At 50.6% G+C, this 26,887-nt stretch overlaps 1 protein-coding gene across 1 annotated transcript in view; it reads right to left on the bottom strand.

The window, feature by feature from the left end:
- Positions 1–2,069: 2,069 nt before the first annotated feature.
- Positions 2,070–26,887, bottom strand: part of OLFM2 (olfactomedin 2) — a 47,511-nt gene continuing 22,693 nt past the window's right edge. The window contains exons 2-6 of the mRNA XM_060092295.1: positions 6,914–7,063; positions 5,002–5,148; positions 4,528–4,747; positions 4,087–4,193; positions 2,070–2,747 (exon numbers count right to left, since the gene is read on the bottom strand). Coding sequence (XP_059948278.1) covers positions 2,070–2,747; positions 4,087–4,193; positions 4,528–4,747; positions 5,002–5,148; positions 6,914–7,063 — 1,302 coding nt within the window. The remainder of the gene's footprint in view (positions 2,748–4,086; positions 4,194–4,527; positions 4,748–5,001; positions 5,149–6,913; positions 7,064–26,887) is intronic.

Genomic DNA, 26,887 nt, shown 5'->3' with positions numbered 1-26,887 from the left:
GGACACACGCAGATGACACGCAACCCTCACCTGGGTCGAGGGGCAGGGGGTTATTACTCCTTGCCAACCTTGGAACAAAAACCACCAACCCAAAAGTATAAGGAGGGTTGGGCCTGCCTGTGTGTGTGTGTGTGAAAGAGAGAAGGGGCGCCTCTGGGCATCTGTCTGATGCCCAATACAAATTGGAGGGATGGGGCGCGGATGTTCTAGGTGCCCTCACCCTGTGTCTGTTTTTTGTTTGTGTGTTTGTTTTTTAAAAGCAGGTACAGAGCGAAGTGCCTCTCAAGGTGCTTATCCAGGAATCGATTCTCTTCAATGTCGAACTTGTTAATTTAAATGGAAATTAATTGCTTTTCTTGAAGATTTCTTTAAAAAATGGTTTTAAATGAGTGCATTAGACAGTCGCATTTATTATTCATTGGTTTCATCGGCAATACAGCCCCAGTGTCCCGAGTTCCCGGAGATGCCAGCACAGAACGGAGATGATTTAATCAGGCCATTAATTAGAGAGGGGAGACAGGGAGGGAGGGTTCCTCCCAGAGGAGCAAGTTTGGCCTCCGTGGCCTCAGCAGGGGCAGGCGGGCGGGGTGGGGGGAGGGGGACGGTGTTGTCTGGGCCGGTGGGCTGTTTGCACAATGTTTCTGCTGGAGATTTCAGGGGGGGCCGTGTGTTGGGGCAAACGTGGGGGTGGGGAGTGGTCAGCACTACCTTTGTTCCGGGCCACAGCTTCGGAGGCGACTGTCTTCCCCCATCTCCTTGCAGTCTGTCACCCAGGCTACCAAAGATCTGGCTAAAATAAAGCCTTCATTTTGTTTTTCCCCTTCTATGACCCCCTCCCGCCCCACCTTAGTCACACTGCCAAGGTTCCTGAGGCCTTGGCCTCTGCTTACTTCAGTCTCTGCCCCACGCGCTCACACACCCCTTCCCTTCCTGTCTCTGATACTTGCTAGCTTTGCCCGTCCTTCCCCACCAGGAGCTCCAGTCCCCATGTAGGTCCCCACAACAGGGACTATCCCTGCCCAAGCCCAGGCACAGGGCGTGGGTGTGTCCAGCGGAAGGGCCCCCATGCACTTTCAGAATTGCTATCTTTTTTTAATCAGCTAACTCAGAACAGGTGCAACTCATACAAAATGATTTTGATGTTACAAAGAAAAAAGAGAAGAAAAGGGGAAAATTCTGTGTGCTACCCTCTCATACCCATATTCTTAAAAGCAGCCAAATTGTTAAAAACCCATTTTAAAAGTTGCCAGATGGGTCAGTGATGCACCTGTGTGATCAGTGAGTGAAAAAAAAAAAAACAAACAGTGACAAAGAATATTCATTTGAGGCCAGTCTTCATCGTTGTGATAGAGTTCTTGGTTATTTGGATCATGTTGTTTGGATCAATTGAAACAACTTTGGATTGGGTATGCTCGCCTGTCTTCCCAAAGGGCTCGCCCTGCCAGGGCCCTCACCCACCCACCCCCCAGGCTGGGCTTACCCGCCCCTGTTCTCAAAGCTTGTGGCCTGGGACAAGGGGACCCAGCTGGGATGGGCCTCCAGGCTCACCCTCCACCTGGCCTCTTCTGCCCCTTCCAGACACACAGAGCAGCTGAAGCATCAAATGTCAAAGGTCCCATTTATTCCAGCAACCCGGAAAGAAAAAGTGTAAATAAAAAAAGAAACATCCATGCACTCAACTCCTTGGGTCGGGAGGAGGGGACGTGGAGCCAGGAGGAGGAGGACTGGGTGGGATGCAAAGGGGGAAGGGAGGCTGGGAAGAGAGACAGGCAGAGAGAGAGAGCTGGAGGGTCACATCGATCAAAAGATAGAGAGGCCTCAAGAAAAAGAGCGAAGTCTCAAAATCAATAGAGAAGAGACAATACTGAGAAAAACGCACTGACATATACAGAAGCAGAGAATGAAAGCTGGGTGCAAAGGTGGAGAGAGAAAAAACAGTACAGGAGGGGAGAGGGAGAGGGAGAGAGAGGGCAGGACAGAGACAGAAAGATAAACTTGGAAGGACCACAGGCGGAGTAGAAAGGGCTCCCGTGGCCCTCGTGTGGCTGCATGAGCCACGACGGCAGCCCCTAGGGGCCCCCAGCGGTACTGATGACGTGGAAGAGGGTGACATTGTAGAGCACCTGGTGGCCATTGTTCCAGGTGTACAGGGCCCGCTCGCGGGGGTTGTAATCCAGCATGGAGATGTGGGAGTACTGGTTGTGGAAGGGCACGTCTGTGTACTCATAGCTGGACGTGTTGGTGAAGTAGGCGAAGTAGACCTTGGCCCCGGCCAGGTGGGAGTTGGTCACGTAGAGCACGCCACAGATCATGAAGGCCTCGCCGGCGCTGCGCTTGGGGTAGCCGGTGTCCCAGGACCGCACAACCTCGAGGGTGTGCGGGTCCAGCCGGCTGACCACGATGTTGCCTGCGTTCTGGTTGGTGGTGTACACGGCCCAGAGCCCACTCTCGTCCACCATGAAGTCCATGTCCGAGAAGCCACCCCAGGAGTAGGGGAAGGTGTTGTTGTAGCCGGCCCCAGGGAGGTTCCTCTGCACCAGCACAGAACGCGAGCGGAAGTGGTACTTGACCACCACGTTGCTCTGGTACTTGTTGTAGAACAGGGAGCCATTGTACACCACGTGGCCCGTGCCTGCCCACGGCTGGGGCAGCAGGTGCTGGATAAAGTTCTGGCCTTTGATGAAGTCTCCCAGAGTGCGGAACTCCAGGACCCGCCGGCCCTTGTAATAGCCATCCATGTACCAGACCTACAAGAGAGCCACTGGTCACTGGCGGACCACCACCAATGACCCAAAGTTCCCAGCAGCCACTCAGGAATCATGTGGCCATTAGGGATCAACAGTCACTAAGTGGTCATTACTCAATCATGGGGTGTCCAGTGACCTTTCATGACAAGGCATCGTCCCAGTGACTGGGGTCATTTGGTCAGGGAGTGCTATTGGTCTCTGACACTCAGAGGACAGTGCTTGATCCCCAAGAATCGGGGAAATGGCAGTCCCTGCTGACTCACTGGGCCTAGGAGTTCACTGGTCATTGGATATGGGATGGCTAGTGGTCATTAGGCTGCCCTTGGGTGGTAAGAGGTCACGTGAACCCATTGCCTGTGGGTAATTCCTGTAACCACGAGGTAACCGGCATGAACGTCAGCATCCTCTCGGTCAACAACTTTCGCTGTCACCATGGTGTCAGCATTTGTGAGTGCCCTTGCTCATCGGGCTAAGCATGGTTATCGGGCTAAGCATCCTAAAACCTGTAACGCTGATGTTATCATAACCATTTTGAAGATAAGGAAAATTGAGGCTCAGAGACATTAAGGAACCTGCCCAAGTTTCCCAGCTAAGAATTGGTGGAAGCGGGATATAACTCCAAGTCTGATTTCTTTTTTTTCTTTCTTTCTTTTTTTTTTTTTTTTTTTGGTGCCTCGTGGCTTATGAGATCTTAGTTCCCTGAGCAGGGACTGAACCCCTGACCCAGCAGTGGAAGCACCAATCCTAACCACTGGACCACCAGGCAATTCCCCCCAAACCCAAGCTCGTAACCCCTTGGTTGAACCACCATGATGCCTGGGAGGCCAATGATCACAGTGGGGCAGTGGCTATTTGCTACCTCTGATCTATGACACTCAATGGCTGCCCAGTGACCAACATTCGTCACTAGGATAGTCACTAGGCAGTTAATAGATGGTTCCTGTGGATCAGAGGTGATAGGCAATTGTGACCATGGTGGCCACCAGAAGTTTAAAGGTCATTGAGTGGTGCTGGTAGGTCCTAGTCCTTGGGAAGGCAGTGGTCACTGGTGGCTACTTTGAGGTCAGTGGTCACTGGGAGCTGGCCATTAGTACTAGTAACCATTAGTCTCTATACAGTCATTGGAGGTCAGCTGACGTATGGATTCACAGGGCTGGAAAGTTCTTGGTCACTTGGTGGACTCTAGACAGGGGGAGGTCCAAGGGCCCTGGAGACCCTAAGACACTTCAGCCTACAAGATAATCATTGATGTGGAATCGCTTGGCACCTAGGGGCAGCCACAGGCTATGTCTCCTCCCCAGTATAGGCTCTGACCCCTGGCATGGGCCCAGTCACTCACCCGGCTATCCGCACTGGGGGCCATCGTGTCAGTCATCCAGGAGCCGAAGCGGGACCCCATGGCCCGAATGGTGATGGGGTTACTGACTCCCGTCAGCTTCCCACAGCCTGGGAGGCAGGAACAGGGGGGATGAGGGTGGAGAATGGGAAGAGCGCAAGGGAGGCAGGGCAAGGATGAGGTAGTGTGATCAAACTGCAGAGCTGGGAACAGGCGTGAGGAAGGATCCAGAAATCTGGTGTCAAGGGGGAGTTAGGTTGGGGGTGCGGGACTGGAAGTGTAGGGTCAGGAGCATTTCCAGCTTCTGGGTCTAGTTTTGGCCTTGGGTAGGGAGGTCAAGGGTCAAAGTTTTGAAGTTAGAGGTCAAAACCATGCCCTGGGCACACAGAGGGTTTTGGGGTTGGGTGTGGAGGCCAGGGGTCAAGATCAAGGATCAAAGCATACCCAGCTTCTGGGCACAGGCGTGGAGCCGGGCCTCCAGTGCCATCACCCGCTGCTGCAGGTCTTCGTATCCGTAGGCGCCCATCTCCTCCTGGATGGCTGCAAGGCTGCCGGAGAGATTCCTCACCTCCTCCCGCAGGCGCACAATGGTCCTCATGTCCGCCTTGTACTGCTCCAGGACCGAGCTCAGGGGCAACAGCTCCGTCATCCTGTCCTTCATCTCCTGCTCCCAAGGTGGAACCATTGCTGATCCCAACCCCTGACCAGTGACCCAGACCTGAGCCCAGCCTTCAACCCACAACTTCACCCCTTATATCTCTGATGCACACCTGGCCCTTGACATTCAGCCCACACTGGACCCTAGATCTGGGCCAGCCAACACTCGGTCCTTCCCAGATGTGACCCCCACTCTGGGAACTAATGGGCACTGATCCCAGTGCTTCTCTTGACCCCTGACCTGAACCCAGAAGGACCCACCTGGAAGCTCTTGGCTGAGAGGGACCCGTCGGCCGCCCGGAGCCTCGCATCCAGGCTCCGCATGAGGGTCTCCATGCTTCGCACGTACTGGAGGTCACGGTACGTCCGCAACTCAAGGACCTCCATGGACTGGGAGACGTTCTGAACCTAGGAACTGGGAGGGTTAGGGAGAGCCACACTCCTGTCCCCGTCCCCGGGATGCCACAGACAAGACCTGGCGGGGCCAGAGGCCAAACACCCAACCAACCTTCTCCTCCCAACCTTACCAGCAACCTGACCTCCCAATGGCATGCCCAATCCATCCATTGGCTACTAGTCTGGCCACCACCACCTCCCTGTTCTCCCTGCCTCCACTCTCGTCCCCATCAGTCAAGTCTCCACAGAGCAGACAGACAGAGTTTTTTCTTTTTTCTTCTTCTTTTTTTTTTTTTTTTTGGCCACACTGCGAGGCGTGTGGGATCTTAGTTCCCCAACCAGGGATCGAACCCAGGTCCCCTGCAGTAGAAGCGTGGAGTCTTAACCACTGGACCACCGGGGAAGTCCTGAGAGGGAGTTTTTCAAAAGGAAGATTGGATCACCTTCCCCTGCAGACCCTGTGAGCCGGTCCTGCCCCTTTGCCTGCCTCCTCGCCGTGCTCATCCACTGCAACCACCAGCCCAACTTCGCTCACATAGATTTGAAGCTTCTTCCGTCCTCAGGGCCTTTGCACTTGCTGATCTCCCTACCTGGAGCGCTGTTCCCTTTGTCTTCACCGCTGGCTGCGCCTCATCCTTCATGTCTCAACTCCAGCATCACCTCCTCAGAGTGGCCTTCCCTGATCACCCTGCCTTAAGCAGCCACTCACCGTCTCCCCCTTACGTGGTTATTTTCTTTCCAGCTATGACTACTACCTGGAACATTCTAATTCATCTGTCTCCTTTAGGTGGGATCCTCAGAGGCAGACCCAGTGTCTGGCTTGTCCACAGCTGAATGCTCAGTAAATACTAGATGCTCAATAAATTCCTTTAGGCTAAATGAGGGAACTGAAATTCCCCTTGCCCTGACCTCTCCTAATCCAGACTGAGGGCCCCCTAACTCCCACCTCCACTTGGCTAAGTTGAGTTCCTCCCGGCCAAGGTGAACTCACAGGCAACACTGGATGCTTGTTGAAATACACAGACTTTCCTGAACCTTTGTTCACGTGACACTTGGAAGTTCTCAGAAAGCCAAGAGCCTGATACCCATCCTGGACGCCACAAAACATTTTTACGGTCATCGTCAACAATCAGGGGACACCACATGGCCATTCTGCACTGTTGGGGAAAGCAGTTCCAGTGTCACGGGCAGGGCAGGATCCTACAGAGTTAATGGATGGAAGACTCCGGTGCCAACAAGGATCTCTTCTGTCCTCAGCTTCCTCCTCTACAGGATGGCGGTGGGAAGTTGCTAGTCGCTTTCAACACCGACATCAGAGGTGACTAATGGGCAGTTCAGCTGGGTAGTGGCAAGGGACAGCAGTCGGCCTCTAAAGGGCACCGAAATATCCTTGGGAATGTATTGAATGGGGACCAGTTTATATCAACCACAGTCAGAAGGGGAAGGCATCTTTATGTAAGTCTCTTGGGATGGAGGGTGAGACCCTTCTTAGCAGGTGAGTCTGGCTGAGTGCATGGTGGGGCCAGAGCTCACGCACCGAAGACTCAGATGCTGCCACTGGGGTTCTCCTTCCCTGTCCCCATACAGCGCTCAGCTTCTCCTCCAAGGAAAGCACTAAACAGATATTGACCGAAATATCCACCTGGAGGGGAGCCAGGTCATCCACCAGCTCTGAATAATCTGCATGGCTAGATCTGGCCCCAGCTGACCTGGATGGGGGCAGAGGGCAGGGTGGGAATTGGGAGATTTTTCACAAGGGAACCTGGAAGGTTCTTACCTTCTCCATCAGCTGCCGCAGTTCCCGGCTCCGGCCATCGCGGGAGCAGGTGCTCTGTGCGGGGATCACGGCCGTGCAGATGCATTTTCCGTCAGGAGCCTGGGCCGAGGTGTACAGCTGCCAGCCTTCCTCTGGGCTTTGGAAGAGGGTCTGTGGGGAGGTCAGGGTCAGAGAGTGGGAACCCAATGGGGGAATCACCCCATCACTCCTGGGAGAGAAAGGGGGCCCCGGAGAGATGACAGACGTCTTTTGCTGGACCCTTGGAATGTGCCAGACCATGTGCTAAGTGCCAGGCGTGTGTGATCTCAATCCCTCCTCCGGGAGCCCCATTTTACAGATGATAAGACTGAGGTATGAGGGGTGAAGGAACATGGCAAAGAATTGTGGGATTTGAGCCCTTCCAAAGAGGGGAATTCATTCTCTCAAAAGCATTTGCACACGCATGCAACAATGCCTCCATAACCACCATTAGAACATAGACCCAGACCCCTACCGACCCTCAAACCTGAACCTTCCTCTCTGCTTCTCAACCCACAGTGACAGACGGGTTCTGGATATATCTTGGGGGCCACTAAGCACAACTCTACTATTGTCATTCCCCCTTCCACCAACCCCTGTTCCTGAGAAGAGGCAGGGTGATGGCCAAAGGGTGACAGACTCCTCACAGAGACCTCCAAGCCCTTGACTAGAAGGCGTCACTTTTAGACTCCTCCTAAACTAAACTTCAAGTCAGTTGATGCTGCTCAGATAATTCAGGGATCAATTATGGCTGTGCTTTCCAAACCATGCTCCTTGGAACCCTGGCAATCTTACCAGGCATGCTGGGAAGAGGGTACTCTGAAGTCAAATATGTTTGTGCATTGCTGAGTGAAACGAGTTTCTTTCTTTTTTTCTTTTTTCTTTCTTTCTTTTTTTTTTTTTTTGGCCAGGCTGCGTGGCTTGAGGGCTCTTAGTTCCCCAAGCAGGGATCAAACCCGGGCCCTCAGCAGTGAAAGCACAGAGCCCCAACCACTGGGCCACCAGGGAATTCCTGAAACGAGCTTCTTTAATGCAGGACTTATCAGAACCTTTGAAATGCTCATGTTCATCAGGGAACTGATGCTGGTTGTTCAAGTTTTTAAGGGATGCGTGTGTCCTATGGCTCATGTTCATCAGAGCCATATTTTTCCAAAATTATTAGAAAATATCTAGTGAGTGCCTATTCTATGCCAGGCATGGGTCTGGGATAGGGTCTAGGAAGAGAGAGACGAAGAAAGCATATCGATTGCTGCCCATAGATGTGGAGGAGACAGACATGAATTAGGGAATTCTGCCATTACTTCTAGAACTATATGCTGCAGTGAATGCTATAAAGAAAGTACAGAGAGTGACAGACCCTCCCAGGCTGAGGGTCTCAGAGGAGGTGCCCCAGGGAAGGGACATGTAAGTTGAACTTGAGTGATGAGTGAGCCAGGAGAAGGGAAGAGAGGAAGGGACACTTTTGGCACACAAATTCTGACCAATATCTGGACGGATTGGAGAAACATTGTTCAAAAAGCATTGAATCCTCACTGGATGGGATGTGTTGGGCCCCCAGATCAGGCCCCCTTGAGCTTCCCCAGAACGTACTGGAGTCAGTCACAAGTCCCAGTCTTTTTGTTTTTAATCAGGGCATGGTGGTCTCATATGTTCAACAAATATTTGTTAAACTCCTACTGTGTGTCAGGCTCTGTTCTGGATATTGAAAACTCCTCTAGGAGTTACATTAAAGTGGAGAGCAACAGAAATAAACAAATAACTTAACACCAAGTATTTAAAGGGTGATGAGTGCCATAGAGAGAAGTAAAGCAGGGAAGAAATGATGGAGGATGCTAGGGTTGGGGGGTGGTTAGGGATTGCAATTTTAGGGGCCCTGGGAAGGGCTTAATGAGAAGATGTCATTTGAGTAAAGACCTGAAGGAGGTGAGGGAGGAGCCATGAGGATATCTGGGGAAAGATGTTCCAGGCAGAGAGAACAGCAAGTGCAAAGGCCCTGAGGCCGGACCATGCCTGGTATGCTTGGGAAACATGGACGAGGCTAGTTCAGCTAGAACAGAGTCACCGAGGGAGAGATTGTGCGGGGGGTGGGGGAGATGAGGACAGGGATGGGACAGGACAGCATATGCAGGGCCTTGTGGACCATGGGGAGGACACTGATTTTTGCTCTGAGTGAGGTAGGAGCCAAGGAGGGTTCTGTGCAGAGGATGGACAGGGTCTGACTCAGCTGTTCACAAGCGCCCCCTGGCTGCTGTGGGGGGAGGTGACAAGGGTGGGAAACCAGGGCAGAGGTGACTGCAAGAGTCCAGACAAGCCATGATGGGTGGAAACCGAGGAGGTGGGAAGTAGAAGATGCTGGTCCTATCCAGAATGCATTCCTAAGACAGGGAAGAAAGTCTGATAAAACCCCAAGTGTTTTACAGAGAAACAAAGCTTCACCATCATGGATCATTTGCACAGCCACTACTTATCACCCTGCAGAGGCTGTTCCCATGAGCTGTAGCAGAGATAAGCCAGGCTGTGAGTTATGAGCAATCCCAGAGACTCCAGCTGTTAGCCCACCTTTTTCTCTCCCACTCAATAAAGCCTTTTTTTTTTAGCTTATTGGAATGTGAGCAAGTGATATCACTGTACAGATGAGCTTGACTCGTCTGCTAATTTATAAGAAAAATAAATAAATAAACCATTCATAGACGCCACCTGAAACTATTGTAATTAGTCATTCTTTGAGCCTTATGTACACACTTCGGAGGTTGAGGGAACCCCCTCTTTACAAGTCCATGTTTCCCCGGCGGAGGAATGAAGTCACTCACCTTCCCAGGCTCCCTTGCACGCAGGCATGGTCCAGGTGGAGCCCACACTCCAGCCTACTGCAGAGCGCCCAGGATCTCCCACTGCCAAGGGCTTCCTCGGGTGGTCCGAGCCCACCCCCGCCTTTGCACTGGGCAGGCAGAAGCACCTCCCACCCGGAAGTCTCCACTGAGTTCGTGATAAATACCAGCCCTCTCGCCTCTCCAGTGGGAGAACTCTAGGGTGCCTGCTGCCTGCAGTTTCCCAGAGGATCCCATGGGGATCTGTGGTCCAGGTGCCCACAGTGGCACCATTAGATTGCCCTGCCTGGGTTTCCTTCACTTCCCAACTCCCTTTCGCCACTGGTTCCTCCTGGGACTGCATCCCAGCTAAGTATTTGCACTCAACTCCTCTCATCCAGCTCTGCTCTTGAAGAAGCCTGACCAAAACCAAGAAGGATGGCCTAAGACAAAAAGGGTGACCCAGAGGGGGAGGGATAACTTAGGAGGTTGGGGTTAACATACACACACTACTCTATATAAAATAGATCATCGATAAGATCTGACTGTACAGCACAGGGAACTCTATTCAATACTCTATAATAACCTGTATGGGAAAGGAATCTGAAAAAGAATAGATATATGTATATGTATAACTGAATCACTTTGCTGTACACCTGAAACTAACACCACATTGTAAATCAACTAAACTCCAGTATAAGATAAAAATTTAAAAAAAAAAAGTGATTCAGGAATGCCTTCACCTTTGGTTCTAGGAGAATGCAGAACTAGCTTCACCTTTTTTCATGACAAATACAGTTCTCAAAAAACAAAGACAAAAAAAACAAAACCATGAACTTGAGTCCAAACATCTCCATCTGTGCTCCCCTGGCTCTGATCCCCAAGCAATTTGGATAGAACCCCCCCGAAGATTCTCATTTGTGCAGAGACAAAGCAGCCCGGTTCAACATAATTAACATCCCCTTCCTACATTCTGTAGCGTGTCCTTCGAAGCAAACAAGCCATTTTCTCTCAACACACGAAATATTGAATTGTAAAAGAGAAGCAAGATTTAAGTGGCGCAGAGAGAAGGCCTCCACGGCTTTCCTAAAATAATTGTCTGCGTTGGACGCACCTCGCTGGAGTGTTCTCTGTAGCAGCGTAATTAAATGCTCGGGCTTTGGCTGCCAAATCTCAGCACGGCAAAGAGCCTGAGTTTCGCCCATCGGGTTCAAGTTCAAATACATAGTCAATTCATGTCCTTGGGAACCTACTGGAATGTCCTGGAAGGCTCCGTGTTTGACAGTCCAAAGGCCAGCTCTCCCAGACTGGGTTTAGCTTCAAACCAAAGTCACAAATTCTCAGAGGTCACAGTCCTAGGGATAGAGAACGCCTATAACTAAGGGAAATGTTTATAACAGCAGGTGTGAGAGCCGCGGAGCTCTCCCAGTACAGACACTTCTGATCTGGTGGCCTGTCTCACCTCACATGTATATATGTCCATGCCACTCTCTCACTTTGTCACAGCTTACCATTCCCCCTCCCCGTGTCCTCAAGTCCATTCTCTAGTAGGCCTGTGTCTTTATTCCCGTCCTGCCCCTAGATTCTTCATGACCTTTTTTTCTTAGATTCCATATATATGTGTTAGCATACGGTATCTGTCTTTCTCTTTCTGAGTTACTTCACTCTGTATGACAGACTCTAAGTCCATCCACCTCACTACAAATAACTCAATTTCGTTTCTTTTTATGGCTGAGTAATATTCCATTGTATATATGTGCCACATCTTCTTTATCCATTCATCTGTCAGTGGACACTTAGGTTGCTTCCATGTCCTGGCTATTGTACATAGAGCTGCAATGAACATTTTGGTACATGACTCTTTTTGAATTATGGTTTTCTCAGGGTGTATGCCCAGTAGTGGGATTGCTGGGTCGTATGGTAGTTCTATTTGTAGTTTTTTAAGGAACCTCCATACTGTTCTCCATAGTGGCTGGGATTTTTCAAATGCTGCGGCCCCGATTAAGCAGCAGTCTCTGTAACAGGTCCAGGATCGACTGAGTACAGGACACGCAGGAGAAGTTTTTCTAGCTCTCGCGTCCGGGATCATCAGCTCAGCCTACAGCTCCGTCACCTACGTCTTGGTTCAGAAAACAATTCTTGGTTCTTCCGGGGGCCGAGGGATTGCTACAGGATCCCAGGGGCAGCCAACCATTGAGCACTGGCTATTGGGGATTAGCAAACAGGAACAGAGCAAGCAGCTGCCTCTTAATAAGTCAAGGATATTATTGCGTTTGAGGCGGAATAATTTAATCAGGAAGCAGAAGTGGCTTGGGGCTCGTATATTTATTTGTTGGCTGCCTTGTTCCAGAGAGAACTGCAAGTGGTTTACAAGGATATGTAAAATACCACACGATAGCTCCAGTTAAATAGGAGAGCAGGAATTAGATATTTCTGGAGGGCGGTCTGCCAATCCAGAGCTGAAGCCTTAAGGTTTCTGCATTTGTATTTAACGCAGCCAATCTGAGTCTAAGAATTTAGCCCAAGGAAATCATGTGACAAGCACTCAATTGCTACAAGAATGCTCATTAAACTGCTGTCTAAAATTGGACAACTGGAATTTTTTCCCCTCCAGTCGTTTGCCAGTAGGAGCATTGATTTTAAAACTCTACAGCAGGGAATACTATGCAGCCATTAAAACCGGAGACTAGCAGGGATTTTTATCCCCATCTTCAAATTTACCTTCTAAGTTTTCTACAATAAACACGTATTGTTCTTGTGAAGTTCTTTTTCAGTCCGTTTAAAGTTTTGTGGGGGGTTTGGGGGTTTTTTCTGCAAGGAAGAGAGAGAAAAAGTGGGGACATAGAGCCAGAAGTGAGGCTAAGAAAAACCCATCCCTTAAAAACTTGAACAACCAGCATATGGTTGGGCCATAAATTTGGCTTCAAGCTCCTTAGCTGCCAACTCAAAAAGGGAAAGCTGGTCATTTATGCGGCTCCCAGTGTCCTGAAACAAAAACACACCAGATGCTCAGGAGAAAACTTAACTATTTTTAGTACCAAGAACAGGCAAGGATCTCTCCCACGGTCCTCCCAAAAAGGAGTCCGTGTGATGTCACCAGCATCTTTCCAGACAACATCCTTACAATGGAAATGACTCGTTTCTTCTGGATGTTCCTTCTTCCTACTCAGCTGCTAGAGTAGAGCCAGGCGGTTAAGAGCAGGGTCTGAGGGTCAGGCTGCCTGGGTTGATGTCCTGGCTTGGCCACTCACTTGCTGTGCGAGTTGTTTAACCTCCCTGTGTCTCCTTGTCCTCATCTGTAAATTGGACACGATAATTTATACCCACCTCACAGCGTTGCTGGGAAGCTTGAACGAGTCAATACTATACATGTGAGAGGGGACTTCCCTGGTGGTCAAGTGGTTAAGATTCCACGTTCCCAATGCAGGGGGCACGGGTTCAATCCCTGGGTGGGGAATTAAGATCCTGCATGCTGCATGGCGCGGCCAAAAAAAAAAAAATACTATACTTGTGAACAGTCATCAGCATGTAGTAAGTGCTACAGAAGCGTTTGCTATTGTTATTATTATAATCCTCATGATGCTCTAAAGCCAATTTCATAACTTCCTGAAGTCAAAATGGTTTGAATTTGATGCGGGCACTGAATTGAGATGATCTGGAAGAATGGGTGAAAGTCCATTGGATTTGGGGCTGAGAATGCAAGATGATGAGAAGTCACAGCCGGATGGCAGTGAGAGAGAGAAAGAGAGACAGGGAGAGACAGGGTGTCGAGTCCTACCAAAGACAGACATAGACGTTGCTCCATCCTGCTCGCCACGTGACTCGGCCAGTTCAGTTTCTGGTCCTAGTTACATCTCCCTGATGTAATTTGGTGGAGGGGAGTCCTGTTTCAGTGTAACAGGCAATCAACAAAGCTCATGGGACTTCCCTGGCGATCCAGTGGTTAAGACTCCGCACTTCCACTGCATGGGGCGCGGGTTCAATCCCGTAGGGGAACTAAGATCCCACGTGCCATGCGGTCCAGCCAAAACAAAACAAAACAAAACCAAAGAACAACAACAAAAAACAACAATGAAACCCCAAGGCTCACACGGCCGTGTTCTCTGTGGCCCATCCTCTAGGCATCCTCCTCTTCCTAGAACACACCATGCTTTTTCCCACCTTCAGGTCTTTGCACTGGCTGGTCCCTCTGCCATCAAAACTCTTGCCCCATCTCATGGCTGGGCTAACTCTTCCCCATTTCTAGGGCTCAAGCATAAATGTCTCTTGCAAAAGCAGCCTCCACTGTCCCTTGCCCATGTTACCCACTTCTCAATGCATCCTGTGCTTTTTTCCCCTAATACTTGTATTTCTTACTGTATGTCAAGCCTTGTTCTAAGCACTTTGCATGCTTTAACTGATGGAGTTCTCACCATGGCACTAGGAAGCAGGCACTGTCATTATCCACCTTTGAGAGGTGAAGAAAACTAGGGGAGAGAGGGCTCAAATCTCTTGCCCAGAGCTTCACAGTCTATAAGTGGTGGAGCTGGGATTTGAACACAGGCCACATGGCTCCACAGTCTACACCACCATGCTGCACCTCCCCTGTTCTCCTTCAAGCCCTGATCACAATGGCCATTGGGACCTCTTGGGTGTGACCACTGGCTCAAAGCCTGCTTCCGCCCCCCGGACAGGAAAAAGCATGGGAAAGGGGAGTTCTGTCTGCTTTGCTCATTGCTGAATCCCCCAGGCCTGCATGGTGAATGTTTGTTGAATAAGTAGATGCTGATGGGCAAACAGCCCATCACGGATTCACCATGCATTTCCCCTCCACCATCAAATCGGTTTCCGTCTGTCCCAGGGAGGGACTGTCTGAGATCAAGTTGCAGATCATCTGAGACAGGCACAGAGGCCGGCGGCGGCTTCCCTCTGACTGCAGGGACGGCAGAAAGGCGTGATGAATGATCAGGGACATACCTATCTGCCACGCCTCAGCCATGACGGGGCCTGAGTCCCTTTGGAGGGCTTGAGATAATAGCAGGCTGCTCCTGTTACACCTAACAGTATTGGGCAAATCCCCGCTGAGTGATAAGCTTGACAGGCTTTAAAGAAGACATCAGCTCACCACCGGTGCTGAGATGGAGAACCAGAGCCTCCCTCAGTCTGAGCAGCTGGGGCTTGGCCTGTGAGAGTCCGTGGCCGGGGGAGGGGCTGGGATGGGATGAGGGGGGGCGACTGTGAGTTCATTCATTCATGTATTCTTTTTTTTTGGCCACGCCCTGTGGCTTGCAGGATCCTAGTTCCCCCACCAGGGATTGAATCCAAGCCCTCGGCAGGGAAAGCACTGAGTCCCAACACCTGGACCGCCAGGGAATTCCCGATTCATTTATTCATTCGTTCCCTTCCAATGCAGATAAGCCATCTTGCCCTGAGAGGCTATTCAGGCTGGCATACACCACCTCTCACCCTCTGAAGCCAGCCAAGCCATGGCAGAAGACCCCCATTGTCCCTTGGGCCCTGGTCCAGACATACATTCCCGGCTGTCTTAGGCTCTGCCATTACAGTGCCAACGTGGACCAAAATGAATGAAATAGACTTCCTTGGGAAAGATGGGAAGAGACACAGGCCCCTGAATTTGACTGACTGCCCTCCCTGGGGTCCTTCTCCCTGGAGGAGGCTTGCCTTGTGCAAGAATTTACAAACGCAGTCCATTCCCTTGCAGTGTGGCCCAGACTGTCGGAAACACCGTGGATGCCCACAGACAGCCCTAAGGGTAGGGCTGATGGACAGAGGTCTGCATCCAGGCTACAACACGAAGGCCACTCCAGTCATCAGACCAGTTTGCTTTGAGAAAGGACAAGTTCCTGCCCGTCCCCAGCACTCAATAACACCCCATTTGAGGAGACCCCTCAGGGAAGAAAGAAACCCTCACTCGAGTCTCCTGAATCTCACCAGCCTACATTCAGATTCCCAATGACTTCTGAGCTCTTTATCACCCCAGGGCCTTTGAACATGCTGTTCATCCCCACAGTCATCCAGGTGAGCCATGATGAGGGCTTGCACCAGGGTAGATGGAATGGGGACAGCAAATGGGTAGATTCTTATGTTTTAAAGGCAGAGCCCGGTACTTCCCTGGTGGTCCAGTGGTTAAGACTCTGCGCTGCCACTGCAGGGGGCACAGGTTTGATCCTTGGTTGGGGAACTAAGATCCCATATGCCTCATGGCACAGCTAAATAAATAAATAAATATAAAGGCAGAGCCCACAGGATTTGAGGGACTAGATGTGGGGCAGAAGGGAAAGAGGGGAGTTGAGGATGAGTCCAACTTTTGGGGCCCAAGCAATGGAGTGCATGGATGGGGGATACCATTTACTGAGCTGAAAAAGGCTGGAGGAGGAGCCCATGTGGAGTGGGGCAGGGAGGAAAATTAGAGGCGGGATGAAAATCAAGAGTCCAGCCTGAAGGCATGTTCCATTTATGCTGCTTGTGACCACCTCCAAGTGGAAATATCAAGTAGAGGAGGGAGAGGAGAGAGGGTTTGGCTAGAGATACATATTTGGGTGCCCTCAGCAGAGAGATGGGATTAAAAGCTATGAGAAGCCTCTCCTACTGGTTTTTATTTTTATTTTTTAATTTTTGTTTTTGCCGTACGCAGGCCTCTCACTGCTGTGGCCTCTCCCGTTGCGGAGCACAGGCTCTGGACGCGCAGGCTCAGCGGCCATGGCTCACGAGCCCAGCCGCTCCACGGCATGTGGGATCTTCCCAGACCGGGGCACGAACCCGTGTCCCCTGCATCGGCAGGTGGACTCTCAACCACTGCGCCACCAGGGAAGCCCTGGTTTTTTATTTTATTTAACACTTATAGAGTGCTCTTTGCTATAGACTGTTTCTGTCTCCCCAGAATTCATATGTTGAAAACTAATCCCCAATGTGATGGTATTTTGGGGTGGGGTCTTTGGGAGTCGGATTAGTGCCCTTATAAGACACCCCAGGGAGCTCCCTGAATCCTTCTGCCACGTGAGAACACAGCAAAAAGACATCGTCTATGAAAAAGGAATCTGGTTCTCACCGGGCACTGAATCTGCCAGCACCTTGATCTTGGACTTCCCAGCCTCCAGAACTGTGAGAAATAAATGTTGTTTTTTAAGCCACCCCGTCTACAGTATTTTTGTTATAGCAGCCTGAATGAACTAAGATGCTCTTCTAAGCTGCTTTACAAATTTTAAATCCTTGTAGCCTCCCCTCCCCCAATGAGGTATGTACTAACATTAGCTCCATTTTTACGGATGGAAAAACTGAGGCAGAGAGAGGAAAGTTAGTTGCCCAAACTCACAGAGCAAGTGTCTGAGCTGGACTTTGGACCCCAGCCTGTGAGACTCTCAAGTCCTCACTCTTAGCCGCTATGCTCATGGGAGAAGACTCTCTCTCCATGGAAGCTTGGCTTCAAGCCTTGCATCTACTGATCCATTCTCCCCAGAGAAGCCAGAGCCAGCTTTCAAAGTGTCACCCCCGGGCTTCCCTGGTGGTGCAGTGGTTAAGAATCCGCCCGCCAGTGCAGGGGACACGGGTTCGAGCCCTGGTCTGGGAAGATCCCACATGCCGCAGAGCAACTAAGCCTGTGCGCCACAACTACTGAGCTCACACACTGCAACTACTGAAGCCCGTGCGCCTAGAGCCCATGCTCCGCAACAAGAGAAGCCACCGCAATGAGAAGCCCGCTCACTGCAAGGAAGAGTAGCCCCCGCTCGCCGCAACTAGAGAAAGCAGCGCACAGCAACGAAGAACCAAAGCAGCCAAAAATAAATAAGTTTACTAAGTGTCACCCCCCCATAGTGGACCCTTCATGGCCCCCAGTGCCCTCAGTATAAAGCCCAAATGCCACCTGGACGCACTCACCAGTCCTGCCCACTTGGGTACGGCTGAATTCTCAGCCTCACCGCTTACTTGTCTTCACCCACATACAGCTGTTTCAGTTCCCCTTTCTGCCTTTGCATCTTTGTCCGTGCTGTGTTCTTTGCTTAGGACACTCTCCCTCTCCTCCTTCACATGGGGAAAATCTGCTCAGGTCTCAGCAGAGTGGGGTGTTCTGGTTCCAGGATGGACCCCTCCCTTAAATGGTCCCCATTCCCCACCCCCTCACACACACACCCATACACACACAGAGTCCTGACAGTGGGATACAGCAGTTCTATGCAAAGGAAAGTCCTTTAGCATCATAACAATGACAGTAGTTGTAATAATAATTATTATCATCCTCCTTCTCATCAATAACAACTAACATTTATGGAGCATATCCTGTAAGCCAGGCTCTATTCTAAGGGCTTTGCAGCTCGTTTCTCACCAATCCTCAGAAGAACCCTACGAGGTTGAACCCATAATACACGTCCAAATCCTGGATCTGCCACTTCCTCTTTGTGAGTTTCTAAGCAGATCCCTTTGCCTCTTTCATTTGTAAAATGGGAACCAAAACCATCCCTTCCCCTTCCTGCCTGGTCCCCCCATATGCGCACACACACTGAAGTGTAAGCTGCCTGATGGCTGAATTTTCATCCTTTCCTTCCCCTGCTCTGCTGCATACGGTTGGGAACTACAGCTCTCACACTCCTTTGCTTTCAGAAAGGTTCAGCCAATGGGAGGCACTCATGGAGGATATGAGGGCAGGACCAGGGGAGAAGCAGCGGTGTTTCCCTGCTTTCTCTGCCTCCTGTGCTCCAGCATTGGTTCTGTGGCTTCAGCTCCCACTGGGAATCCCAGGCCTGGGCTCTGTTTATACCACCTCTTCTATCCACCACCCCACCACCACCCGTCCTAGGGGAATAAATGCTCTCAGCTGTTGCTAATCTCTGGTTTTCGTTTCCATCTCTGTTTAGTTTTTCATCTCTTCCATCATCTTTGTAACCAATCCCCTGAACTAAAATCCCCGAAAGCCCTAGAAGAGTTGTTTCTCTAGTCAGCCTCTGAAGGGTATAGTAACTGCTCAGTAAATACTGTGCATGAACAGCCAGCTGTAGATCTTATCACACAGGCTGCTTCAGTCCAAATTCTGATCTACTCCTTCCTGTGTGACCTTGGGCAAGTAGCTTAACCCCTCTGTGGCTTTCTTAACCTCTCCATTTCCTCATCTAAAAGTTGGGATAATAACGGCCAGGCTTCACAGGGTTCTTGTGAAAATGATGAATTGGTACATGTCAAGAGTCAGTCATGGTGCCTGGTACATTATGACTGCCCAGTCAGGGGGAGCTTTTATATCAATTCACGGAACCAGCACTGTTCTAGAACTGTTCTATGTCCCCTGCTAACTTTTTTTTTAAATAAACTTTTTATATTGGAAGTATTTTATTTTTTATCCTTTTAATATTTATTTATTTATTTATTTATTTATTTATTTTTGCGGTACGTGGGCCTCTCACTGTTGTGGCCTCTCCCGTTGCAGAGCACAGGCCCCGGACGTGCAGGCCCAGCGGCCATGGCTCACGGGCTCAGCCGCTCCGCGGCATGTGGGATCTTCCTGGACTGGGGCACGAACCCATGTCCTCTGCATTGGCAGGCGGACTCTCAACCACTGCGCCACCAGGGAAGCCCCTAATTTTTATTTTTTTTAATGGATCATTTTTAATTTTATTTTTTCACTAAGCTGCGGGGCACGCAGGATCTTAGTTCCCCGACCAGCAACTGAACCCGTGTCCTCTGCAGTGGAAGCGTGGACTCCTAACCACTGGACCACCAGGGAAGTCCCAGAAGGATTTTAGATTTACAGGAAAATTGTAAAGACAGGACAGAGAGCTTCCATTCACCCCTCACCCGATTTCCCTTGTTGTTAACATCTTACATATCTGTGGCACATTTGTCACAACTAAGAAACCAGCATTGGTTCATCACTCTTACTAAACTCCAGACTTTATTGGGATTCCTCCAGTTTTTCCACTCATGTCTTTTCTGATCCAGAATCCCATCTAGGATTCCACATTGCATTTAGTTGTCACATCTCCTTGATCTCCTCTGGTCTGTAATAGTTTCTTCATCTTTCCTTGCTTTTCATGACCTTGGCAGTTTTGAGGACTACTGGTCAGAGACTTTGTAGAATGCCCCACCAGCTTTGAAGGGCGGGAAGCAGGTCCTAATTTCTCCCTGAGGTTTCCCTGGCTCACAGCCCAATGCCTGGCATGCAGTAGCTGCTTCACAGACACTTCCTGAATGATGAATGAATGAATGAATACAAGAATGGCAGTCATTTATTTCTTTATCCTCCCGCACTCCATGTTCTGCAGGCATCCCTGCCAGAGGCCAGATCTAGAAAAGTTCACAGTGAAATAAAAGCTCTTCTCCTTTCAGAAAGTTTCATTTTTGATCCTTTCTTTGTAGACATCAAGGATTCATTTCTTTAATATTTAGGGGCTTTTGTACCAAAGGGAAGCAGCTACATTTGCATCAGACGTCTCATTTTTCAAGGCAAGTGAGAGAGATATTTTCTAGCAAGACGGGGATTCTTCCTTCCCAGAGCTATTATTTGATTTCTGTTTCTTCCTTCCTGGCCTTCGGGCAGGCGGCAGAGTGGGGGTGAGGGGCTACAGAATTATCCACATTTAAAAACAAATCTTTTGGCCTCGCTGTGCGGCATGCGGGATCTTAGTTCCCTGACCTGGGATCGAACCTGTAACCCCTTCAGTAGAAATGCGGAGTCTTAACCACTGGACCACCAGGGAAGTCCCATCCCATTATCCACATTTTTATGTCCTCTCTGTCATAGCACGGGGAAGATTAATTAGAACCTTGCAGAGTTGCCGAGACTGAATTGGCCTCAGGACCTGGGGCAGGAAGTGGCCTGGCTGTCACGTGATGGAGATGAATTAGAAGCTTTATTTCCCATCCCTCTGTATGGCTCAATATTTGCCACAGGGACCAAGAGACTCGCCTTTGGGTACACAGAGCTTGCCCCTCTTTAACATTAGCTGGTCAGAAATGGGAATTCCCTTTAACCACACAGGCCTGTGGGTCTGGTTGCTTTTTATTTCTCAGCTCTGGGAGGCCAAGGTGAAGCCAGGGAATGTAAGAAAAATACCCACGTCAAGGTCATTTCCCCGTCACCACAGTCCCTGCTGCTGGAAGACACCAGCCCAGGTTTAACCTCTCTCCTGACGTTTGTCAGAAGTAAAAATGAGCCCAGGTGAGCTTTTCTGACGATTCTCTCGACCTATAGGAATTCAATTTCTGGCTTGGGCATAAATTTGCAGTCATCAGTGCCTGCGGTAGGGGATGGGCACATTGGTTGGAGTTGGATTTCTGAAATCAGTCCATCGGTGCACGGAAAAGGTCGTCACGGGGGAAGCCGACCTTCTTTGGCTGCCTCAGGAATCTCACGCCGGGAGCCAGGGACGCCCCTGCACAAAATGGAGGTGTTTGCTCTGAGGCTCCCAGGCGGGGGATGGAGGGAGGGAGGCCTTGAAGGCTGGACAGTGTGGCCAGGAGGTGACAGGGAACACCCGATCTGCTGGCTAATAACTCACAGGGACAGCCAGGCATCAGCACTGCCTGAAAACTGACTTTCGTGGGCTCTGTGTGCGCCGCTGGGGGTGGCAAGTTAATTTGGGGTCCAAACCTTTTATCATTTGGCTACACCTTGGACTCACATTCAGGATTTCAAAGACGGGCATTCAATTCCCCCAGCCAAGGTGAGGCGACAGAGCACGGTCATTTAGGGCACCGAATCTGGAGCCAGGTCGCCTGGGTTCCAATCTCAGCTATGCTGTGTGACCTTGGGTGAGTGACTTAGCCACCCTGGGCCTCTGTTTCCCCACCAGTGATATGGAGCTAAGAATAGAACTGATGCCGTTGAGGTTGTTGTTAGTGTATTTGAATAGCTTAACATCGGCAATGTAATATACATGTGAGTGCAATAAAATTGATTATGGCATGAAAATAAGCAAATAGAGGGAATTCCCTGGTGGCCCAGTGATTAGAACTCGGTGCTTTCACTGCCAGGATCAGGGTTCAATCCCTGGTCGGGGAACTAAGATCCCGCAAGCTGTGCAGTGCAGCCAAAAAAAAAAAAAAAAAAAAGGCAAATAGATGCTGACAGGGAATCCAAAAAGGCAGCCCAGTATCTGGGGCTCAGACAGTCTGCATTTAAATCCTGGCTCTGGGTTACCTTGGGCGAGTTACCCTCTCTGTGCCTCAATTTCCTCAAAGTGGAGAAGAGTGATGACAATGCTTGTGTTTTGAGGGTTAAGGGAGCTAAGATATTTGAAAGACAAAGAGGCGATTAGAAAACAGCGAGACAAAGCCGTGATGGAGCGAGCACAAGAGCAGAGGATGGCTACAGAGCCTGGTTACAAGGGTTCCAGGCAAAGGGAACAGCATGGGCGAAGGCATCCCACAAGTACTGATGATTGAGCACCTACTCTGTGCCAGGTACTGGAGACACAGTAGCAAACAAGATAAGCAAATATCCCTGTTCTCGCAAAGATTCTACTCCAGTAGGGAGAAGATGGTGCACAAGTTGAAGCTCAAATCGGGAGGCCAGGAGATGAGCTGGATATTTTGTTTGCCCCTCCAGGTCCTCTCTCCCCACTTCTCCATCGGCTCTGTGCTCCAGGAGGCTGACCCCTGCAGCCTCCACCTCCCAGAAGCCCCCGCCCTCCAGCTTCCAGCAACGTCTGGCCAGTGAGTGTGACCACGAGAGACTGGGGTGGGGGGCAGGCAGAGGAAAGAGTCTGGGGTATTGAATCCCCTGGTTCCCTTCCTGCCAAGCAATGGTTTCACGGTGGCAATGTTCCTCTCCTGACACTGGTGGCTCCTCTGGGCATCCCCCCAGGATGTCAAGCCCAGGATGTCCGGAAGCAAGCGTAAAAGCAGTGGTGATGTAGCTGGTACTGTACTGTACTTTTCAAGGTACTGTACTGTACGATTAAAAATGTTTCCTTGGGCTTCCCTGGTGGCACAGTGGTTGAGAGTCCGCCTGCCGATGCAGGGGACATGGGTTCGTGCCCCAGTCCGGGAAGATCCCACATGCCGCGGAGCAGCTGGGCCTGTGAGCCATGGCCGCTGGGCCTGTGCATCCAGAGCCTGTGCTCTGCAACGGGAGAGGCCACAACAGTGAGAGGCCCGCGTACCGCCAAAAAAAAAAAGTTTTATTTTTCGTGTTTGTTTTTTATGTATTATTTGTGTGAAAAGTATTATACACCTATTACAGTACAGTACTATATAGCCGATTGTGTTAGTTGGGTACCTAGGCGAACTTTGTTGGACTTACAAACATGATCTCAGAACAGAACTCATTTGTATAGAGGGGACTTAACTGTACAGTCATATTCTGAGGTCCTGAGGGTGCGGACTTCAACTTATGAATTTGTGGGGTGGGGTGTGGGGGGGACATCGTTCAGCCCATAACCATGTGTGAGCAGAGAAAAGATCTGGTCAGGAAGATCATTGAGGGTGGGCTGGTTAGAGCAAGACAGAGAGGCAGAGAAATCCACCAGCAAGATTCAGGTGAGCACATTGGGGGGCTGACTCGGCCCATCCTTTGAAGTTTTCCAGAGCTTTCAAAGAAATGGATCTCAAAGCAAAACAGCTCCGGCCGAGAGGCACATCCTCTGCTCGGAGGGCAGGAGGCAGTGATGGCCACCTGGGTCACTGGAGCCCTTTGTTAGTGTGAATGGTCCACTTGAAGGGAAATTGATCCTGGCTCAGCACAGAGCAGCTGCTCTCAGCCAAAGCTGCTGTAGAGAGGCCCTTTGCCCCCTCTCCTCCAGGGCTGGGACAGGAGCCAGCAGGAGCCCGAGGATTGTTCTACCAGGTCATGGGTCCCAGCAGGACCTTAAGTCAGCATGCATTGTGACTGCCGGCTCCTGCACTGGTCCAAGGTGGAGTTTCAGCATCACCTCCAGTCTTGGCACTCACCAGAGACCAGCTCCGCATGTAATGATTATCATTATCACCAGCCTTGCCGAGTGCCGTCCGTGTGCCAGGCACTATGCAGGCATGTGCGTGTGTGAGGGACTTCCTAGGGCCACCTCCCAGCCATGTGACCTTGGGCAAGTGACTTGAACCTCACTGTGTCTCGGTTTCCCATATATAAAACAGGGCTGGGACTTACCTGGTGGCGCAGTGGATAAGAATCCGCCTGCCAAGTCAGGGGACACGGGTTCGATCCCTGGTCCGGGAAGATCCCACATGCCGCGGAGCAACTAAGCCCATGCACCACAACTACTGAGCCTGCGCTCTAGAGCCCGCACGTCACAACTACTGAGGCTGCATGCCACAACTACTGAAGCCCGCACACCTAGAGCCCGTGCTCTGCGACAAGAGAAGCCACCACAATGAGAAGCCCTCGTACCACAACGAAGAGTAGCCCCCACTTGCCACAACTAGAGAAAGCCTGTGCGCAGCAACGAAGACAAAACAAACAAACAAAACAACAGGGCTAACAGCAGCACCCACCTCTTAGGATTGTGGTGGAGGTAAATGAGTGCCTGAGCACATAGAGCTTCAAACCATACGTAGTAAGAACTGTGGAAGGTCAGCTCCTGATAGGATCACCTCCATTCACCTCCAGACAGTTGTGGGTTGTAGGGGGTGTCCTAAGCTGAAGTCAGGGAGGAAAGGCAAGGGGCAGAGCCTACCATGCCATCAGTCTGTTGAGGGACAGAAGCCATGCTAGATGGTTCCATGGAGGGAATTTAATATGGGGAGTGTGGTGCCAAGGAGCCAGAAGGGCTGGATGGGGTAGGTGCGGAAGGTGAAGTGATCAAAAGAATAGCAACTGTAAGAAGCTGCAGGGTTAGGAACTTCCCTGGTGGTCCAGTGCTTAAGACTCTGTGCTTCCACTTCAGGGGGCACGGGTTCCATCCCTCATTGGGGAACTAAGATCCCACGTGCCACGCGTCGTGACAAAACAAAAAACAAAAAAAACCTGCTGCAGGGTGGCAGGGCAAAGGGGGTTAGTGGAGCTGGACCCAAGGAGGGGAGAACAAGGCCACTGCCTGCAGCAAATAAACAAGGGGAGAAATCCCCTGACTTCTCTCTTCCTCCCGCCTCCAACTGCCACCACGGCTTCCCACTGGCCAAATCTAACAGGAAGCCAGTGAGCAAGGGAACCTGGGAAATGTAGTTTTCAGGGGGTCAACCCCCCTCTGATACCAAAAACAAGGGGAGGGCAAGGAATGAATCTGAGGGACACCATGTAAATGACCAGCCCACAGGACTCAGGGCCCAGCCTGCCTCTCTCTAAAGTTGTCTTAATTACGAAGCTACACACTTAGGGAGGATCTGTTTCAGTCAACTGTCCCATTTCATGCCTCACAATAATAAGTCTTTGAAGGAGCAGTGATAATGCTGGATCCTTCTTATGCATAGTTAAGAGTCACCTAAGTTTATGGGAATTCCCTGGTGGTCCAGTGGTTAGGACTTGGCGTTTTCACTGCAGGGGCCCAGGTTCGATCCCTGGTCAGGGAACTAGGATCCCGAAAGCCATGCAGCATGGCCAAAAGAAGAAGAAAGAAAGAAAGAAAAGAAAAAAGAAAAAAAAGTCACTTAAGTTTAAAAGTCACCTCCTCAAGAAGCCTTCCTTGATTACCTCCTTAAAGAAGATCTTCTCAGTCCCCATCTCCCTGCCTGGTACTTGTCGTGGAAGAAATCATACTATATACATTTGTTGGCTGGGGTAGTGTAGGAGAAGTGTACAAATACAAGGACCTTATATCTTGGTCACCACCATGTTCCCAATGCCTAGAACAGCACTTAGCACATAGTAGGTGTTCAATAAGTATTTGTACAATATTTTTTAAACCCTGAGGTGGTGCTGCTTGCTCTGTATATTAAATAGTGGAGCTAGAATTACAAACCCAGTTCTGTGGCGTTGTAGAGATGCTGGTGTTTACTCTGCCATCCTCCTGCCAACTACCCCAGGGCTGTCCAAACTCTCTGCATCCTTCAGGGTTCAGAGTAAACATTACCACCTCTGAAAAGCCTCCCCCATCCCTTCAGACTGGTCAGAATCCCCTGTGTGTGTGTCTCCAAAGTCCCTACCCCTTCCCTCTTACAAGGTCATTATATCTGATACATTTTCTTGCCTGGATCAGTGTCTGCGTGCCCTATCAGACCTTGAGCTCCAAAAGGGCACAGTTGGGTGCTCTTTCCCACTGCGGCCCCGACACCAGCACGTGCTGGACAGAGTAGGCAGGCATCACCAGGACATGAACGAGTAAATCAATGAACGAACAAATGAATGAATGAATGAGTGCCTCATGCCACTCCAAGTTCTCCAGGTGACCTCTTTCTCCCCCACCCTTCACATATTCTCTGTTCTATTCTCTCAGGGTTTCCTCCCTTCTTCCCACTCCTCTCAGGGTGGATACAGGGGCTTTGGGTTTTGAAGGGGGTGTGGGGTCTAAGGCAGTTGAATGTAGCTCAGAAGCATATAGACCCCAGATCCTAACGACTTGAGTTCAAATCCTGGCTCCTCTGGTTTCTAGCTGTGTGACCTTGGCAAGTGATTTAACTTCTCTGTGCATCCATTTCCACATCTGTGAAATGGGCATGATGGCAGTGCCTTCCTACAGGACCATGGAAGAATGAAATGAGCTACTCGGATCTGTTTCAGGGCTGCATCTCTTCCTCACAGCTCCCTTCTGCAATTCCCAGGCAAGTCTGGGCAGCGGGGAGCTGAATCTCCAGCAGTTAATGAATCCGGAAAGGATCTCAGCTGTGTGAGGGGAGCCCCACTGCCAAGTTGGCCTGATTTTCATCCTGAGAGAGCTGAGAACAGGTTCTGGTGTCAGACATCTGCGCTGTGATTGGCATAAGTGCCTGGTGCTCCCATGACCCTCTTTGTTGGAGCCTGGGGGTGTAGGCAATGCCCTTGGGGCTCTGCCTAGATCTTCTTATAATGGGGCACACACACCCCACAGCTGCTGAGAGTGGAGGCTCACAGCTAGCACTGGTGACCTTCTCTGGAGACCTGCCCTTGGCTCTGGGGCGCTACCACACACTGGAGATGCCTCGGAGGCATCCCCCACCCCCAGGGGCAGCCAATGATTGATTGATGCAGGGGTCCAAAAGCCCACCCCTCTGCGGTACAATGTATGTTCCAGAGCTCCCCCCATCCCTGTGGATCAGGCCAAGCCTGGAATGTACCCGAGTCCCCTTCCCTCGTCCCACTTCCCTTACCCTCCAC

The sequence above is a fragment of the Mesoplodon densirostris genome, chromosome 3 (genome assembly GCF_025265405.1).
Source record: "Mesoplodon densirostris isolate mMesDen1 chromosome 3, mMesDen1 primary haplotype, whole genome shotgun sequence".
Lineage (NCBI taxonomy): Eukaryota > Metazoa > Chordata > Mammalia > Artiodactyla > Ziphiidae > Mesoplodon > Mesoplodon densirostris.
Note: the sequence above shows the minus strand (reverse complement) of the source record. Positions and strands in the feature narration are given on the sequence as shown.